This window comes from Typopeltis vanoorti, chromosome 11, assembly GCF_054136105.1.
Source record: "Typopeltis vanoorti isolate ZY-2024b chromosome 11, IOZ_Tvanoo_1.0, whole genome shotgun sequence".
In the NCBI taxonomy this organism is placed as follows: Eukaryota; Metazoa; Arthropoda; class Arachnida; order Uropygi; family Thelyphonidae; genus Typopeltis; species Typopeltis vanoorti.
Genome location: NC_143559.1, coordinates 1501396 through 1520441, shown reverse-complemented (window position 1 = coordinate 1520441; position 19046 = coordinate 1501396). Strand labels below are relative to the sequence as shown.

The window sequence follows — 19046 nt, the reverse complement described above, 5'->3', positions numbered from 1 at the left end:
ACAAATCTCTACGCTGTATACAAATGTGAAAGGAAAGCGAGTAAGATCGTTCTGAGCAGTCGTTTGATTGATATGGCCTCGGAAGAGATCTATAAAATTCTACAGTATTTAACAGCATTCGAGAAGAATTCAATGAAAATACAACAGCTGGATCGTGCTTCTATCCGCTTTAAAATATGCATCTTTGTGTAACAGATCAACTCATAAAACGATTCTTGGCATCGCACTCGAGAATATTTAAATACAATTAATCGAAGGCTTAACTGGGTGGATCTCATGCGAGACACACGCAAACAGTACTTAATCCTTAGGAATTTAGCCTTTGCTATTTACAAGTGTACAGCAGTCTCAGCACGGTTATGTTGCTAATGCTATTCTCACCAGGAAAACTCAACCTCAGGATTAATTGCATAACCTTGCTTCGAGGAGTTCAACAAATTACTTACAGTGAGCACTTTTTATCACACAGCGGCTCTTCCGTCCGACAGCGGATCAGAGAAAAACTCGAGCAGCACTTTTCTCGACTTAACCTATTGTGTAAAGAAACATCCAAATGTATTTACATAACGGCTTTCAGGTACTCATAACAACAACATGAAATCGCATTTATATTCTCAGGGATGAATGATTATCTACGCCGTACGGGAAAAAAAGACGAAGCATAAAAATCTGCTTTATTTTTATATCAACCGATGATGTAAAAGTGGAGCAGATAGCGAAGTATTGTGAAGGCCTCTTACATTTTCGAGAGCCAAAACGAAAAATAATCGCGCAGCTAATACATGTTAGTTGATTTCTCCGTGCACTGAACTGTTTTACTCGCACAGCTTGTGCGCAGAGGAGGCCGCGAGGTTTTATTTTTTCCTCCGCACAAGAGCGCACACAAAGTGAAATTTCAGCGCGAAGTTATACCTTCTGGTTGCGATTAAAGAAGTGCGGTTGGCTTGTTTGGGTTTCAGTTCTCCCCCTGCGTTACCCTTGCGGTCAGTAAGTCGTCATTTTGTTTCGTGTGTAATGAAAGAGATTTGGCTTTAAGAGAAATTTTCAGTCCGTTTTCTACTTCATTCAGTGGGATGGGGTTGATTGGCGCAGTGGCCCTTCTCAATTGCTGTTAGAGGGGACGAGCCAAGTATGAAACCTAACATATTGACGCAAATATTCCTCAGCAAGCAACCCGCGAAAGGATTTCGACTCGATTTCTGCGCCACGAAATGAAATCGCGCAACCCATTTTTACACATTAACGCGATAAAATAATAAAAAAAAACTCCGAGAGAAGGAAAACTGACTTTTAATTCCGCATGCAAATCAAGAAAAGTGTTGCATTTTGGAAAATGAAGCAATCATTTCACTTTGCACGGAGGCAAGGAAGTGCTGCTATTCGCCATTCTTGGGGGGGGGGGAGGCATTTCTTTGAAAGATTCAAATTATGCGAAGTTGCAATTTCACTAAACATCCCAATTTTAAGTGGAATTTAGAGAAAATGTTTTAATATCGTAAAACATTAATAAATAGAAAAGTTTTTTAGTTTTCTTTATTATTAATAGAAGTACGATACTGTAATGACATTCGTCAGCATCCATGCAACAGCCGTATTTGAATCTTCAGCGTGCTGCTCGCGTCCAACGAAAAGATACGTTTCTGGGGATGTTGAAATGGGGTTCTTTTGAAACGTGGAAAACGAGAAACATTTCAGGGCTTGAGACCATCGCTCACGCAAAAAGGGGGCGGTTGAAATGTTACCGAAACACAATTTTTTTTTTTAAATTCAGGAACAACTTCCTAATTTTCTTTCTTCCTACTATCCTTTCAGTTGCAACAATAACAAATATCCGCAGCGGTTTCAGCTACAGTGAATGAACGACATCATTCTCTATTAATTTTCGCTATTGCGCGATTCAAATGCCTGCGAAAAACAGTTCAACTTCCCTTCGTAAGCAGCACTTTTTCACGAAACAAGTAAAAACGTAATTTCAGGATTTAATGCGGATCACTTGGGTAATCGCCTTAAAGGCACTGATTTCTCATCCATGTGTCTGGTGAATCACACACGCAACTGCAATCTTTTCAGGATGCAGGCGAGACACTGGATGATGAATCTGGCTCAGCCTATTGATAAGTCGCAGCATTAAATTTGATTGAAGAGACATGACAGATTTCCCTCTGCGTGACTTTTCCCTTTTCTTTTTATTTAACAGGGGATGTCTCTTATATGATGTGCGCAGATCTTAATTTTGTGTAGGAATGCAGTAAATAATAAAAAAAAAAAAAAAGATGTGCATTGTTGCAGCGAATTTAAATGCCGTTTAAGCATCCTATATTTTACTTCACTGATTAATCATAAATGAAGTAAAGCATTACTTTTTGACTCGTTTCAGTTTGTCCGCTACATGCTTCTGAAAGATTTTTTCTTCGAACTGATGACTGTTTGCTACTCGTCTCTTGTAGCCGTAAGCGCTGTAATTAAAATGGCCTCAACGGGAGATTCGGACTTACATGATGGGTATGCTGGTGTCTTTCACTGGATAAAGAACAGAGAATATACGCAAGAAGTAATGCATGTAATATTATTTGATATTTTTAACAGCTTGCTGCATGGTTACCGTTTTACGTTTTGATGGACGTCATCCTTATCTGTTTCATCTTTCAAAGTAATGCTCGGATTTAAGGGTCAGAACTGTTTATTCCCTCGCCTCGCGTAGTATCAGCAGAAATGGTTGTTTCGCTATTCCAAAGTGGATTTTCTGATATGGAAAGCCATTAAAGGTAGTTTTCAATCGTAATACTTTCTTTCCGGTTTTCTCCGCGTTAGAAATGTTCGATTTTAGCGTTTCGTTAACTACACCTTCGTCGAGATGAGAACTATCCAATAACAACTTTTGATACAGAAATTCTCCCGAAGGCGGGCACTTTAAGGTGTTTCCTAGCTAATAAAGGCAAATAAATTCACTAAAACGCCATCAGTTACGTTATCATCAGTTACAGTTTGATCGCAGAGATAATGGACAGTCATGGCTGCATCAGCGGCTTCATTTTGGGAGTTAATCTGCAGAGCAGTCCATAAGGGACCTCTAAACATACGGATTCTCCTAAAGGCACAGTACCGAAGAACAGAGAGATGAATGTGATATGTTTGTACACAATGGAAACGCTCTTTCTTGCAGCAGAATAGCTATCACACAGCAATAACAACGTGTGAATTAGTTCCTGTAAATCTGGCGGTATCACTAGCAAATATTCGGATACTTTCTCTCAAGGCGGAGAAAGTAAGTGTTCTGGTTAAATATTTTGCAATGCAGTTTACAGATTTAAAAGACGGACTTAAACAGACAGAATTAAACAGACCTTTCTGCATTATAGCATACAACAGTTACATAAAAAAAAAATAAAAAAAATAAAAAAAACCACTTTCAAACTATTTTGTGTTCGGCCGGGATATCTGCAGATGACACAGCGAGAACTCGTCCACGAATAATGTTGGTACGTAGCAGGAGTGCCAATCCATTTGAAAATTCAGAACGCCGATCGCTCGGTGTTCAACGAGAGAAACAGACCGAGATATTTCATTGAATGCAGAGAATATATATATATATATATATTCTCAAATTCTTTCTTCTGAATTCTGTTTTTCATTAAATTTTGTTTTAAATTTAAGGCTTCAATTGACTCAATGAACTAATTCAGCTGAAATAGATTTCGTTCAGGCAATAATAGATAATTTGAAAGTACCAGCTGTTAATAATGCATAGAACCTTTAGAATATTACAATTGAATTATATTTGAAAACTGCATTTAAGCTTTTGTTAAAATTATTGTCAAGGATAAAGTGAATAAAAATGTAAGGATTAGTTCGAACTGTAGTCGGTAGATAGCAGCTACACAGAATATTTACTGCGCTATTTAATTATCCAAACTGGCATTTTTCTGAGTATTAGGTGCCAGTTAAACCAGACGATTTTTAAACCTTTTATCCCGAATACTATTTTTCTGGGAGTTGCTTCTTTTCAGCTATGTTTTTCTTTCATGAATATTCTTATGCCGAGTATCTGCTATGCTGACGAGAGATGGCATTCTGTTGCGAATGTGCAATATCCCCCCCCCCCCCTAAATAGCTATTCATCTATGAAAGCAAGTGCACGAAAACAACAGGAGTGTTTGCGATTATGCTCGTGATCGCATGCATCTTATGAATCCGTTAGACAAAAGAGGGACCCCCCCCTTCGCTTGGTTCACTTTTCAAATATATATTTTTAATTCCCCGTCAAGATTTAAATATATAAAGATTTATTTTTTCATGGTTTTCTCTTTAATGTAAGCAAAACAGAACAGAGTTAATTCTTATCTTATCTTCACTTAAAATAGCTTCGGAAAATGTTGCGATTAAAGAAAAAAGTGAAGATAGCGTGTGACATGCATACTTACCACACACTATGTTTGACAGACATCGTCACTTTTGCACACTGAATTGCGAGAGACATTTCTGTGTTGGTCCCACCTTTCTCGGCATAGAAGAACCTCCTCCCCCCCCCGCTGGGAAACATCAGCTCATTCCGTTTGTGATTGAATCGCTTGTCAATTTGGGGGCGCCTTCGGCGGTCCCAAAGAGATGGAATCCGCCAATCAAAACTGTGCGGCAGGTGGTCTGGTATAGCGCCGTAACCACTCGCTTGTGCAGTTAGCAGTGTGGGACACCTTATACCCGAGGGACATATTATACCCAACTGAAACTTCTTGCCTTTGACCTGACTCTCCTGTCGTCCCATCGACAACTGATCCTCCACGAGCAGAAATCGAATCGTCCCCCAAGTCTAACCTTGTTTCCAGTTCTGCCATTCAGCTTCTGGTGCTGTCCCGACTACGCTGTCTCGTGGTCGTATGACGAAGCAGGCCATGCAAACGTCGTAGATTGAAACATTCTCCTCAAACAAATTTCCTGTGAGATCTGCTCAGTTGCTTTCTAGAATTGACATTCGCAAAATTAAAGGTCAGCTTATTTACAGCTTTCACTTGGTTTTATTCTTCGAATATGCACTGGCGAAACCCTTAAATTCGAAAACCTTCCCAGCTGTTCGTAAAAAAAAAAAAACGAACTCGTCTGTAAAGATTGATGACCGCTTCCAAGAAGATTTTCCTACTTCTTTGAAGCGGTATGAACATAGAAAACCCTGAGCCGTCCAGAAGAAAATCCCCAATTTGACCTCGTAAAGAACCGAAGTGAGACCGAAAAGGGGGAAAAATAGTGCGGATGTCTTGAGCATGACGGCAACATTTGCACATTTGGCAAAGGCGGATTATTTCATAATCACTTTCAAGTGCATAAAAAAAGAAGGGCTTCCGCAGGATATGCATCGCAGCACTGAAGGCGTCAAATCCAAGTAGTCCTACTACTTATAGTGGCTCCTCCTATTACGACTTGAAACCGCGACCGCCTTGAGGATGAGCCTCCCGGTGTGTAGATGCGTGTGTTCACGGGTTCAAAATCAAAGGAGCGAAGACCACGATTAAAATTTAATGGCGTATTGGGGTAATCTTAGAGTTAAGTTGCACGTACCTCCCTGGTTCCCCAACTCCATGGCGTTATCGTTCTTTTCTAGAAATTGTTCTGTCAAAAATTCCTATTAGGCTGGGCCAGGACGAAATCTTGGATTGGGGTCAACATTTTATTAGGCGCCCAATAAATAAAATGTAAAACGCGTCTTTTGTCGAAATGGTTCTTTGCTAATTCTTAATGAAATCGCCAAATTAATCGAAATTGCAAACGGACTCTGTCAACAGAGCATGCAATGCGTATTACTTCACGAATAGACGAACTCTCAGAAATCGAGGACGGAAATATATAACTGCGTGAAGAGTTAAACGCTACTCTTCCTCCTCACCTACGCTAATTAGCGCACACAACAAAACTTTCTGCACGTAATAGAAACAGACGCCTGTAAAACTATTGGAGTTCCAACATGGCACTTGCATATAACTTTTTTGGTTCAACCATTCGCAAGTATGCATTCTTATGGACAACATCACGTGTTCAGCGTAGACTGATGCATATGAACATGCTCCGAATTTACCAATCGGTTTGCTGATTTTGAATTTAGAATACGGACGTATTTGAACAAAATGCACTCGAACGACAACGCAGCAAGAACGACTTTCCCATGGACTGATCTCATTAATGGTGTGTGAGGAACGAGGAGGTCTCTCTCACCGAGACTCGTTATCCAGTGCGGTAACTTATTTCATCGTGCAATAAGTGATATTATTTTAAGCCAAATTAGGTGATGAGTTTGCCCGAAAAGAATGAAAACGCAGCGAAATCTTCAGAACAGGGTTTGAGCTAAACGCGTGCAATATATCGCGCTTCATTCAGATGTAAATAAATCTTCCACTAACGAACATTTTGTTCAGCGAGAACGCAACCCTTAAATGAGGTATCCCTTAGAGATTCCCCGTGTGCTACTCGACACTTGCCACCTTTCCCGCTCCAATCGCAACGTAATAACAGTCGTGACTGTGTCGTCCAAGTAACAGTTGCTGACACCCCGCTGATCCTCGCTTTTTAACGGATCAGAAATCTTGCGTTTCTGCCTGTCCGAAATGCTTTGCAAGCGCAGACATTGCTTGGACAAAAGTCTGTACTTGATCTGCGTTCTGCCCTGCGCGAAGGTATTTCGTTCTTACTTAACTAGATGACTTTTTGTGTCGCGGTCTGACTGTCGACAAGATCATACCTTCAAACCAAATCACAGTTGCTGATGATCAAAAATTAATGTGTTTCGATAAATTTCGGCTTTTAAATAGAGAACGAGATTAATTGTGGAGTAACCTTAATCCTAAAGGGAAAAACACTGTTGAAGTTGCGCACAAGTGGTGTTCATTGCTTCGGTGCCCAGATTCTGCTGAACAGTTATCCCCCCCCCCCCACTCACCTTTAAATCAAGTAAAAATTAACCAGCATTTTCGACGGACAGGGAAACCATCTGCCCTGTCGAAAGTGCACGCACACGATCAATAATCGGTGGTTGTACATTTGTCACTAACGATTTACACCAAAACATTTAAAATGACGAAACTTTTATGTTCAGCCAAGTCCGAATCGCCTTCGCTGGGCGAGGGAGCTTTTAGCCACGAAGGATTTCGCTGTAAGAGCAAAAGTACGACGAGGACTTCCCTGCAATAAAGGTTCATACAGATGCTTACTGCTTTTTAAGCATATTTTTCCCTTATGGTTAAAAACAACACGCAAGATCTTACGCGTAAGTGATTATGCAGCTAAGTCGATTAGCTTCGACACGCCGTAGCCCTTTGTTATTCAGAGAGAATCCTTCGCCTTTCATCGAAACAGCGTGCGCAGCTCGGCTGTTTTTTGACCATTCGCGGATGTTTGAGGTTCTCCATCATTTTGTATGAGCTTTAGTTCATTACCGGGTTCGGATCACGAAACAATTCATCGCACATAAAATGGGCTGCTTGCTATTATTTGACGGAGGAATTGCATGCTAAAATTGCAAGGTCGCTTCTAAGAGATTTTCGTGCTTGCCTCGCTTTAGCATTTACCGGACTGACGTCTCACTGGTAGAGATGTGCAGCGCGCTCTAATTTCATAAATAAGCTAAGTGAATAGAACAGAATTTGTCGCGCACGGACACTTTACACGTGTTGAAATAGTTTGGTATTGTGTGTGTGTGTGTGGTGCGATATTTGGACAGAATCGGAATAGAAATGTGGTGCGATTGGTTGAGGAAGTGCAAACACGCACTTTCTCTTATGTACACGAACTGTTTCGCAACTGCGCTGCAGTAAATACACAGATGAAACGCGGGTGATCAGCGGCAACAAGAAATTAAATGGTGAATGACTATGTACATGCGCGGAAAGCGAAGAAAATCGACTCGCTCATGTAGTGGCTATTTAGAGAAAATAAACTATTCAAACTTAGCAATAAATAGTGCTTCCTAAATAAATTACTATCCGTGTTGGCCCTTTTGAATCCGTTTTCTTCTGAGCGACCCCAGTTCTGAGGAATTGACGGACAAACGAATTGTAATTAGGGCAGGACACTTCCTCGATTTTGCAATTCATCCTGATAACCATGGCAACGGAAAGAGTCCAAGAAACTGGCTTCGCTGTTAAGAAACGAAAAAGAAATCCGAGGAAAGGAACAGCGAGGGTCCGTTCACGTCGTTTATAGCCAGTACCGCTGGATAGCAGCATACAAAGTCAAGGCACAAAGACCAGCCAGACGATTTCCTCCTGCGGCGGGGGCAGAGTTGCAGGCATCCCTTTCGCAGAAGCACATGTGACCAGTGCCGTCTCCTTCGTACATGCACACGTGGTCCACCATGAACAGGTTGATTTGCAGATTTTGGGTGCAGGTTCTCCGTATGACTTCCTTGGCTAGAAATACAAATGAACACGAATGTTATGGTCAGGACAAGAATGGATTGCTAACAAAAACAGAAAATCTATTTTATTTGCCTTTTTCTGCCACCAGTGCAGAAACTCTAAAATGTTACAAATAACGTTTGCTAGTAATTGAACTTTGACGTTAGATTGTAACCGACCTCTAGAAGAGGAATGAAGAAATCTTTTTGTGGGGTTCCATGAAAACGGGATCCGTTTTCATGAGATTAAAAGATTTTCTTCAGGCGGATAACGAAGGGGTTGAACCTTTCTGCCCCTAAAAGGTGTTTAATATTATAAACGTTGAACCTCTTGTTACTTTTAAATGGTTGCGCTGAATTTCATGATGACGCTGCGCGAATTTTAGTGAACTCAATCTTTCTACACTTGGCTGCGCAGTTGAGTGTGCATCGCATGTGTTCCCACGCACTAAATACACCAATATTACACCGAAAATACAACACACACACACACCAGTAACAGCACATAGTAAAGCCGCTGACCAACTTGTTCCGAAATTATCCAGACCCGGACTTAGTTTTAAAGCACTCCTTACCAGCACCGTCTCGTAAATGCAGTCTATGAGTTCCGGTGTCCAATCCGTATCTCACTCTTTACTGCTTTCAGTTTTATTTCCTCGTTCCTGCATGCACTTCGTCGAGTAGAAAGAATGGTTCAGTGGCCATTATTATGTCCGATATAACAGGGAGAGAACAGAGCGCCTGTTATTAGTACTCGACTCTATATGCAGAATTGTACGCAAATAGAAAGCGGGCATTTTGATGACCAGCTGCAAGCGCTTTTCCACGTTCATTTCATAAATTAATAACTTAGAAAATTAAAATTTTGATTTTCAAAATATTCAGTATTAAAGTGAAAGGCGTTTGTTTTATATTGCAATTGGCTCATCTCCATACCCGTTAGAAATAGAAAACGGCTCCCCTCCCCACACCCCGAAGAAAAATATTCCCTTGGAATATTTTTCTTCGGGAAGAAAATATTTTTATTTTTCTATTTCTTTATTGCTTGTGACTTTCAAGTAAAATCGATTTTAAAAATGAGTTCATGCTAGTGTAATCCGTTTGATTTTTTTTTAAAATATTTATTCCGAGTCCCCACGCAAGACTATACATACACATGCACGTATATTATTTCAGTGTAAAGGCGGCTAAAGGGTTAGATAATCCCGGGGACTGCTTCAATGATCAAATATACCGAATTTTTTTCTGTCCTCCAAGTAACAGATTGCGTCATAAATAGCAAGAACCTTGTCATCAGGGTCTCTCACCGGGTGACGAAATTGATCTCTTTGTATTCACAAGATATTCCTGCTTACGTCGTTGGGGGTTTCGAACCCTGTGGTTAAAAAATGAAATTTACTCGGTTAATAAATCGGAAAATATTTGAAATGTTTTGGACGTCGACGTGGCTCTTGCTGTTCACTTCAAGTAAGAAATTATTCGTTAAGTTCGACACTATTAAAACCGGAGTACAGGAGCGATCCAACTTGTCCATAAACTATGCCTTTTTATTCTCAACAGATTAAAAAGGAAGAAAAAAATTACGCGTCTGATCTCAACACATTTTTCCCCTTTCTAGATAAATTTCTCCGTAGTTGCATATTAAAGCTCTTTAACTATCATTAATTTAGCAATAATATATGTAATTAATTTTTTAACATGGGTATACTGTATATTAGGGTTACCAAGTAATTTTATAAGCTTGGTTATTTAACTCCTAATCCCAAGTAAGCAAACAGTTAAGTTTGCGCCTGAAACATAGTTCAAGTCTAAAGGTGGTACAACACCATTATTATGGTATTACTAAAACCTTGGTATTTAGGGTCTAGCTACTCACTGAGGAGACCTCAAAAAAGGTTGAAACCGGTCTGGGTAGTGACCCCACCCATAATGCATTGCAATATACAACTTCTAGTGAGATGTGCTTTACATTATAGGAAAATACTAAGAATAGTGATCACAGCTTTACCCACCTTTACAACGAGTTGCCCTGGTGTTGCACTACCTTTAGACTTGAACTACGTTTCAGGCCAAACTTAACTGTTTGCTTACTTGGGATTAGGAGTTAAATAACCAAGTTTATAAAATTACTTGGTAACCCTAATATATATATAATATATATAACTTCTGCATATATACAAGTAGTAAAAAGCTGTTTCCCCTCGTTATTAAAATATTCTGGATAAGAGAGAGTTGTAGACATTTTTTTCATCTGGTCAGCAAGCAAGTGAAATTATCCGCACATCTGAAAGGAAGTTTTGAAATGCTGAGGCGGCTGATTTGAAGTCCTCTGCCTCTACACAAGCAGACAAATCGTGAAGCTATTTCGTGAGAAAACTTTGCTTACATTTGGATGAAGGATTAAACAGAAATATTATTTCGTTAATATTTATTTCAGCGCAGTGTGTTAATGTAAGCAACTGAGAGAAATTTTCATTTGTTCACGAATCGTTGAAAGGTTATTCAGCAGTGAGATTCAAAAGGGAAGTCTGCATTCGTCCAAAGAATGTCGCTGCTGTCCTGTCCTGTCGGAAAGTGACATTCCCTGTTTTCCTAAACCCGCTTGGCTGTGGCGATAAAATGACTTCTTTTCGTCCCCGTCATTACATTTCACTAATTCCTTTTGAGATTAAAAAATACGAAATATGATATTTCGAAATGTGGTGTTCAGTTAATACAAAACAAGAGCAATGCGATAACCGTCTCTAACTTCACGGATAATCTTAGAAAATACTCCCAATACGAAATTAAGGAAGGTAAGACTCCGTATAATCGCCTTTTCGTTATTTGGCTTTTAAGGTAGAACTACTAGACTAGGGGTGTTTCGGACTGTCCGCTCTCCTCGTTGTAGACGACAACCTACGATGTTCGTAGTTCACTTTAGAAGCTTAATAGATTCAAGCAAGCTAACTTAAGCGGGTCAACAAAGGAATGCAAGGTACAAGATGAGTTCTATTCCTGTGATCTTGCTTCAGTTTATCTTATATGGTGGAGACTGCTTCAGCTGAAGGCGAATCATGTGGCAGGACTTTCCGTCTGATTTTTTTCCGGTTTTTCCGGTTTTTTTCCATCCGGACAATAGGCAGATAAACCTACCAGGGAGCGCACGCTACTGACAGTAATAGTAAACCGTCTGCAGATAGGATTAATCGCCTCTCCGAAGAATTAATTCGCCTTCTCTGAATGCAGGTTATTTAGTTTGACAGGCCATCGAGCCCAAACCCGCTAAGGGCCACATGATTCCATTTGAGATATGCGACGTTTTCTGTCTTAATTAATCCGGTAGGCTACATTCAGTGAAGAAAGAGAAACAAATGCGTATTGTGGTGTTTTAGTTATCCTACAACAGCTAGATAGGTTACAGTAGCAGTATTTGCAGAAAATATACATACTGCTCTATCCTTCTCCCCCGTGTTTGGATGAGGAGATCATGTTTTTATCTTTTCCTGGGTAGGCTAGAGAGAAAAAGCAAATATACCTGTAATCCTTCCTGATCGGAGTAGGCTGAGCTCCTAACGAACTTTTTGAAAGTCGGTTGGCAGTTGGGCTCAATCCTGCAGCCATCACTAATAGCAAGGTAATCAGTGGATTAAGACTTTCAGGGGAGAGATTACGGCAGACATTTGCAATCATTTTGCAGTCATAAATGCCAGACATGTATATATTATGTCTGAAATACAGTATTTTATAAGTTTTGAGTTGCAAGGTTAGAGTTGATGGAGGGGACCCAAATTTCCTATGCCAAAGACCGACTATTAAACGAACCAGTCAAATGTGTGAAAAAAGATCCTCTAGTTGGTCACTAGAATCGACTCTATAACAGCTTCTCTTCGCAAAACTCTATGGAAGCAAACGCCATTTCCGAAAGGCTACACAGGCACCCGCCGACTGGTCATGCTTCGAATTCCCCTGCAGACATGAACACACATCCGTGGCTGTGGAATGTGTTTCGGGGGGGAGGGCTAGAAGAATTTCATCACTCCGTTGTGAGACCACTCTACTTAACGGATGCCTAAAGATGCTTCAAAACAGACCCTGTTTGGTCTCTACAGCAGTTTCCCGATTATCTAGCCAATCGTTGTGCGCGAAAGGTACATGAAGTCTTGAATAGCCAGAACTCGCATAATGGGGATAATAAGACAGTGATAATATCTTCGTTTCTTTCATTTATTGTTCTGTTTCCTTAGATAACTGCGCTTGCGCATTACACCACATCTGACACTGACAATCCCTACTCACCGTCAACTCCAGTTGTCCTCTTATTTTATTTTTCTTAGCATCTTATTGTAAATATTAATTCTAAAGAAATCCATAAGATTTTTTGTTCTTATTTAAAATATTTTGTTTTGTAAAGAAACAAGCAGCAAGAAATGAGAATGCAGTTCAAGTTTCCAAAAACCTTTTTTTGTTTCATCTGCCAGTGACTTAATTGACCGAAGGGAAAAAAATCTTGGGCATATCAGTAATTCTTTCATGAAGTGCGAAGATCCAGGTCGGCGCCCGTGCACTATAAACATCCTTCACAGAACGTGGACGGAAGAGGCATCCGTGTCCTTTCGTAATCTTGCGTAATCAGCATTGCGTAGGTAAATATTTTTGGCACCTTCTCGACTCGGCAAAACGATTCGGTGTTGGGACGCACCAGTTCGAATGGTTCTAGTTCTGCACGTTTGAATGATCAAGGAGGAAGCCGTCATTGCTTGAAACGATTTGGAGCGTGCATGTGTGTGTGTGTGATATACAAACACACACTTTGTTTCCTGAGTGAATATTTGCATTGCATCAAATGCCTTGAGAGCAAAAAAGGAATATTTTGAAAGACGAGGATGCCATGGAAGTGGGTGTGTCAGTTCGAGAAGCGAGATCGCCTTTTGATTGTTTTACATTATCAAAGGCTTATAAAACATTTACTGCGTTAACCTCTGGAGATTTTACGCAGAATTTGTCTTCATTTATGTATGAAGTTGCTCTTCATGCAGTTTTGTTACGGCAAATCCATAGCGCATTAGGCGTGGTTACGTATCGGACCAGTCAGGTTCCGATAAGGATGTGAAGGGCACCGAGATGGATTATGAAATCTCAAATGACTAAAATGCTCCCGTTGATGTCCAAATTAATACGACTTCTATTTCCCCCCACCCACCCAACTGTAAATGCAGTGTGAAAAAGGAAGCCAAACAAAGGCTTACACACGGCAGCTTGAAAAAGGGGAATAAATTTGAAGCTAAGTTTTCTTTATTCCAAGTTAAGGGGAATAATTCTTCCCAGTTAAGGGACGCAAAGAAAGAACAATTTATATTCTTGAAATCACTTTCTTCAGTCTTAGATAGCGTAGTTATTAAGAATATCTGAAAGATGTTATGATCGTTGTGTTGAGGTGATCACTATTAAATATGAATCAGAGAGATCATCGAGTTCAGAGGGAATGTTTCACACCGCAAATGACGCGAGCATCTAACATAAGAGTTGACACAACCCGACTCGTAGGTCTAACGAATCGCTACTTGTAGGAGTTGCGTTTGTGGGAGAGCGATGGCGAAGTTAGGCATTATGAATGTTTCTTTGAAACTGTGGTTGTGTGTGTGGTCCTGAAAATTTTTTTGGTGCGCCGACGTTCACTCAGTTGTGGTGAGTGTAGTAGTTGGTCTTGTTAAAGTTTTTTTGTCCATTTAAATAACTTTCTTAACCAAATCGTTAAGCAACAACTGACACCTACCATACTCGAACACACGCACAAACTGCTTGCGTGCTAGGAGTCGTCTAGCACGCACGTAGAAATGCACTGAACAATGAAAGGTGTCGAACAGTTTCCTCAAGTTAGTACTGAACTAACGAAACCTGTGAAGAATGAAAAGGTGTCAGAGGATTATTACTCGGTCACCAGTGTCAACACGAATTTACTTACCCTGTAATCGATCCGGATGACTGAGTGTTAGCATATTCGCGGGCATGGATGAGTACGATTGTCCTTAGTTGGGAGATGGATTTCATCATCCGCTGTTAGATTTCTTACTTTGAAGCTTGAGTGGTTTCAAGTTTTGGTCTTTGCAAGGTTTCCAGATTATGCAAAAAATAAAAGAACTAAATAAATTAGCGCTAAAACGGCTTCGCCTACCCCACATAGGAAATAAAAGGCGTTAGTGGATTTTTTGAGGAATAAAAAAATCCTCAGCCTTCACCTAGTACTAATGTTGTACTGCACATTTACAATTTGGATGGAGACGAAAAAAATTCCCACCCTCACTCCTTCATCCGCTAGTAAGGGCAGTAGTGCTAATTATGCTTGAAGGCAGCCATGGTTAGAAATGAAGCGGATTAATGCACTTTACTTGCACACTTGTAGAATTCTCTTTAGGTATCTTGAGTTCATCGCTCCGTTTTTTCCGGTTGACAGTTAGTGTATGTGTAGTAATAGCGAAATCGGTTATAGAATTATAAGGGATCGTGAGACCAACACTTCCTTATAACGTGAGAAAGTGTTGGGCAGTTTCCATTTTCGTGGATTCAACCTTCATCTTGAGTACTGCCAAGTAACACGTGACAGAGGTCAATGTGTTTCTCGTGGTGCGAGATGCTGCTCTCCGCTACTTAAATTCTGCGCAGATGTGTTAGAGCTGACGATACACAAATTGGAAACTCAGTAGGGTAGTCTTGATGTTTCAGTTCTTTTTTGAATTAAAAAAAAAACCTTCTATTACTCAGCGAAGGTCCAGAATTTTAATCAAGTTCTATTGAAGATCATTCCTTCGGCCTTCGAGTTTTAGGTTGAGGTCTGATTCATCGGGGGAGTGCTCTGAGATGATTCCTTTGTCAGAGAAGATTAAACGCATGCCGACTTCAGGCACACGAAAAGTTTGTCTGGCTGGATATTCGCGAAAGTGTTTCATCAGTAGATGATAGTCATCTCTCGGTATGACACCTTATCGGAATGGAATGAAAAGAAGTCTGTGGAAATTATAGTTACTGTCCATCGTCTGAAAGTCGGGTGCTGCGTCTCTCACATGTTGCACCATCGTATTATTTGTGGCAACAAAAAGACCAAACTATGAAAATAGGCAACAACATAGAAAACCTCAGCTGTATTCTCAATGGAATCGAACAAGTAAAACAGTTGAGCTATTTAGGTTCAATTTTTAGTGAAGTGGACAAATTTAAATCCGGAAATTGTATTTATTAAAACACTGAATAAGTAGTACCAATGAAAATATAATTCAACAGATGTAGCAAGCAATTAGAACAATATAAGTGATAATAAATCCTGCAATTATTTTCCGACTGGAAATATAGATATTGATAGTAAAAGAAAAGAATGAAAACGGAAAAAGATTCAGGGGAATTGACTGCGCAATATGCGTAACCAAAGGCCGTAGCCGTACTGGGTATTTTTAAAAATGAAAAAATGAAATGAAAAAAGTAAATGAAAATCATTTACTTTTTAGCGACACAGTCGCTAAAAAGTAAATGATTCTCTCAATGAAGGCACACAATCTATACAGAAAACAATTGAAACATAATATATAACATTTAGAGGAATTCTCTATAGTATGCGTTTACAACAAAACGTCGAAGTTATTTAGTCCCGCGAGGTTGTCTCATCTTTTACTAAAAGTGTAACCTGATGTTCGACGTTTTCATTTGGCATTTTTTGTAGCTGCTTGTTTCTAAGTTCTCCAAAGATTTGTGAAAAAATTGTTTGCCTTGGGAACTACCAGCAAGTCCCTGATATAACATACATTATACACAAAAAATTGACAATGTTGTTTCTTACGTATCGTATACAATTATATAGATAAAGTAATGACAATGTTAAGAATCGCAAACAGGTCACTAGTTGAATATGCGAAGATATTCGTAATGGCTCTGATTATTCTATTCTGTATTCGAATTAAAGGAAGAAGATGGTTTAGTAATCGCCACCCCAACAAGTGAATACCACATTGCAGTGAAAAGTAAACAGAATTAGCAAAGCAGGTATGGTGGGTAGTCAGCTGCATAAATTTATATCAAATAAGAGAGAAATTATCCAAAACACTAAACTACCGGTGAACAAGGCCTTGTTCAAACCAGTGTAACACATGGATCTAAGAGTTGGCTTAGAAATAAAGCACTTGATCAAAGATTAGAGACCAGATATAAGAATTCTGAGAAAAATTAGGAGAGTGAACCGATGGCATCGATGTAGAATCATATTAATTATGAAGGCATTAGGAAAGAGCTTGACATTGCTCGAATGCAAGAATATGTGAGCAGGGCTAATCTAAGGTGATACTTAAACAGAATGGGTGAGGAAACGCTAGCAAACCAAGTATTTGAGGGCAGGAAACATCCCCAATTGGGGAAACCAACGTCTAGATGGATTGATTCGGCCAGAAGTACTTTGGAAGAACGTAATATAAGACGCGAAAATATGGGAGTGCTGACAAGTAATAGATTAATTTGGAGGTGTCATAGTAGCCTGAACGCCCTTTGAGAAGGATACATATTGAGAAATTCATGATGAACAATTCAAATTTATCTACAATCACAACGATGTTCTACTAATATGGAAGTACTCACATGTTCTTGAATCTGTAACAATCTTGACACAACACCCTTCGCATTGCTTCATTGTAGGCAGTTCAGTTGGGAGGGCAGTAAAGTTGAAAGGGTCCTTGCAGCGAGGATCGCTCCAGGTGTCGCATTCGTAACACCAGATCTTCTGAACTAATAAAACAAAGAACATTTTTATTTCTCTAGTCGTCACTTAATTATTAAGGTCAACAATTAGTAAATAAATAAATAGTAAATAATTTATTTACTATTTATTACGTAAAAATTGATAAAAATATTTAACCTACAAATGCTAGATCTAGAGCTTTCAGTGAATTTTCAGAATGTCCCTTCTTGAAAACAGCGAGCTTTCGAATAAAGAGATCGGTCTCCATGGCTAGTTTCCCAACCTTCATTCTCTTAATACAGTTCATCGCATACGTGTTAATATTTTTTGTCTTTTCTGGTATTTGATGAGAAGGCACTTTCGGGAACACTTCACCAATCACGGCCTTGACCTACAGGTTAATTGAAGATTGGGAAGGGCCAAGTAATCAAATAAGAATTCGAAAGACTTTCAGATTCTTCGAGAGTGAAGATGGCTGTTTATGAAATGATTAAGAACATAGCGAACATGAGCTTCGTCTACGACAGCATTGATTTTGAAACAGTTTCATGCCATTGCGCTTCGAACTTGACCTTCTGAATACAAAAACGCTAAATTTATAACCACCAGAACGGTGACGAAGCAAACGATATATTTGCGGTTCCATAACACTTGCGTATGGTTTAATGCTTCCTCTAAATAAGGAATAGCCTCAGCTTGCTGCTGGTGAAGTTGACCCTTCTCGTGACATGCCGGTAATGGCGCTCCACCTAATTCTGTCTCCTTTCCTTGAACAGACTAAGTACGGCGTTGATAACAAGTTGAATTCTCCGTAGCCTCGTAGTGTCAGAAAGCATCTGGGATTATTCGATGCCAATGGAGAAACTGTAATGTAATTAGGATAGCGAATGGAAGGTTGGAAATCCGAGGATTACGGAGGGCCCTGAAAGTGGTTGATTTCAGTATCTTGTTTTGAAACGAAAGGTGAATTGGTTATCGCTGATGAGTTACTTTTCGATGAATAATCAACGAAGTTATGAAGGTAACTCTTCACGTAACTCTTCATTACACTAGGAAAAGACGAGCGTAAGCTCGCATTTTCCTAGTGTCTTCTATTCATTACACTTATTCATTTTTTCCCAATTTACAATCAGTTCTTTCGCGTTCACTCGACAGTGATAGTAAATTGGTATTCGTATGTAGAAATCAATAAAAGCCCCAGGGACGGTTTTCTTTAGAAAAACAAATCTTTCTTGTTTTGTGGCTCTTGGTAGAGGAGTAGGTTTTAGGTACGAAGCACTCTTTTCGTGTTCCGCGGTGATATTTATTAAGACTTGCGTCAACTGTCTGTCCGCCACAGTAAATGAGGCATTAAATCGGCGTCTGAATCCCCTAATAAGAAGATGGTTTAAAAACTCAACTTCAATACCGATTTCGATTTCTTTTTTATGAAAGCTCAACTATCTTGCTTGGGCTTTTACTAAAAGAAAAAGATGGATCGGTCACCGCGCGGCGACTTGAGGTTGTTAGTTTTCTACTGAAAGAACTTGGTCTTGGAGGGTGGGAGGGGACAAGAAAGAATTGATGTAGTTGAAATGGCACTACTTTTAACTGACGTCTTTCCTCAGTACAAGATCGGTTCATCACTAAAAAAAAAAAAAAAAAAACTTAAAAGAAAATTCTTTGTTCTCGAGACTGATCGATTCTGCGAACTCCCTCGTATCGAACATAAATGGAAGTTTTCCAGTTCGCTAAACGCAGCACGTCTTTGCAGTTGTACTGATCGCCTGCTTGCCATCCGCGGTAGCTACATATCCTATGGAAAACACTCGATTTGTAGCTTGCACCGATAAGACGTCTTTTGATTTTTCTATTTAGTCACGGGCAATGAATTTACTGCAAGGGCAGACGGGAGAAAAGGCGGCTCTAGTCCCTCCCACCTGATGGAGAAAGGCATGTATAGATAAGGCGGAGAAACAGATAAATCGGAATAGA

The 19046-nt window shown here is 39.7% G+C and overlaps 1 protein-coding gene across 2 annotated transcripts in view; it reads right to left on the bottom strand.

The window, feature by feature from the left end:
- Positions 1-7021: 7021 nt before the first annotated feature.
- Positions 7022-19046, bottom strand: part of LOC150101265 (UPAR/Ly6 domain-containing protein qvr-like) — a 266710-nt gene continuing 254685 nt past the window's right edge. For both annotated transcript variants that reach the window (XM_090400647.1, XM_090400648.1), the window contains 2 exons: positions 16973-17119; positions 7022-8390 (listed from right to left, as the gene is read on the bottom strand). In XM_090400647.1, the coding sequence (XP_090256773.1) occupies positions 8179-8390; positions 16973-17119 (359 nt within the window). In that variant the 3' untranslated portion in view covers positions 7022-8178. The remainder of the gene's footprint in view (positions 8391-16972; positions 17120-19046) is intronic.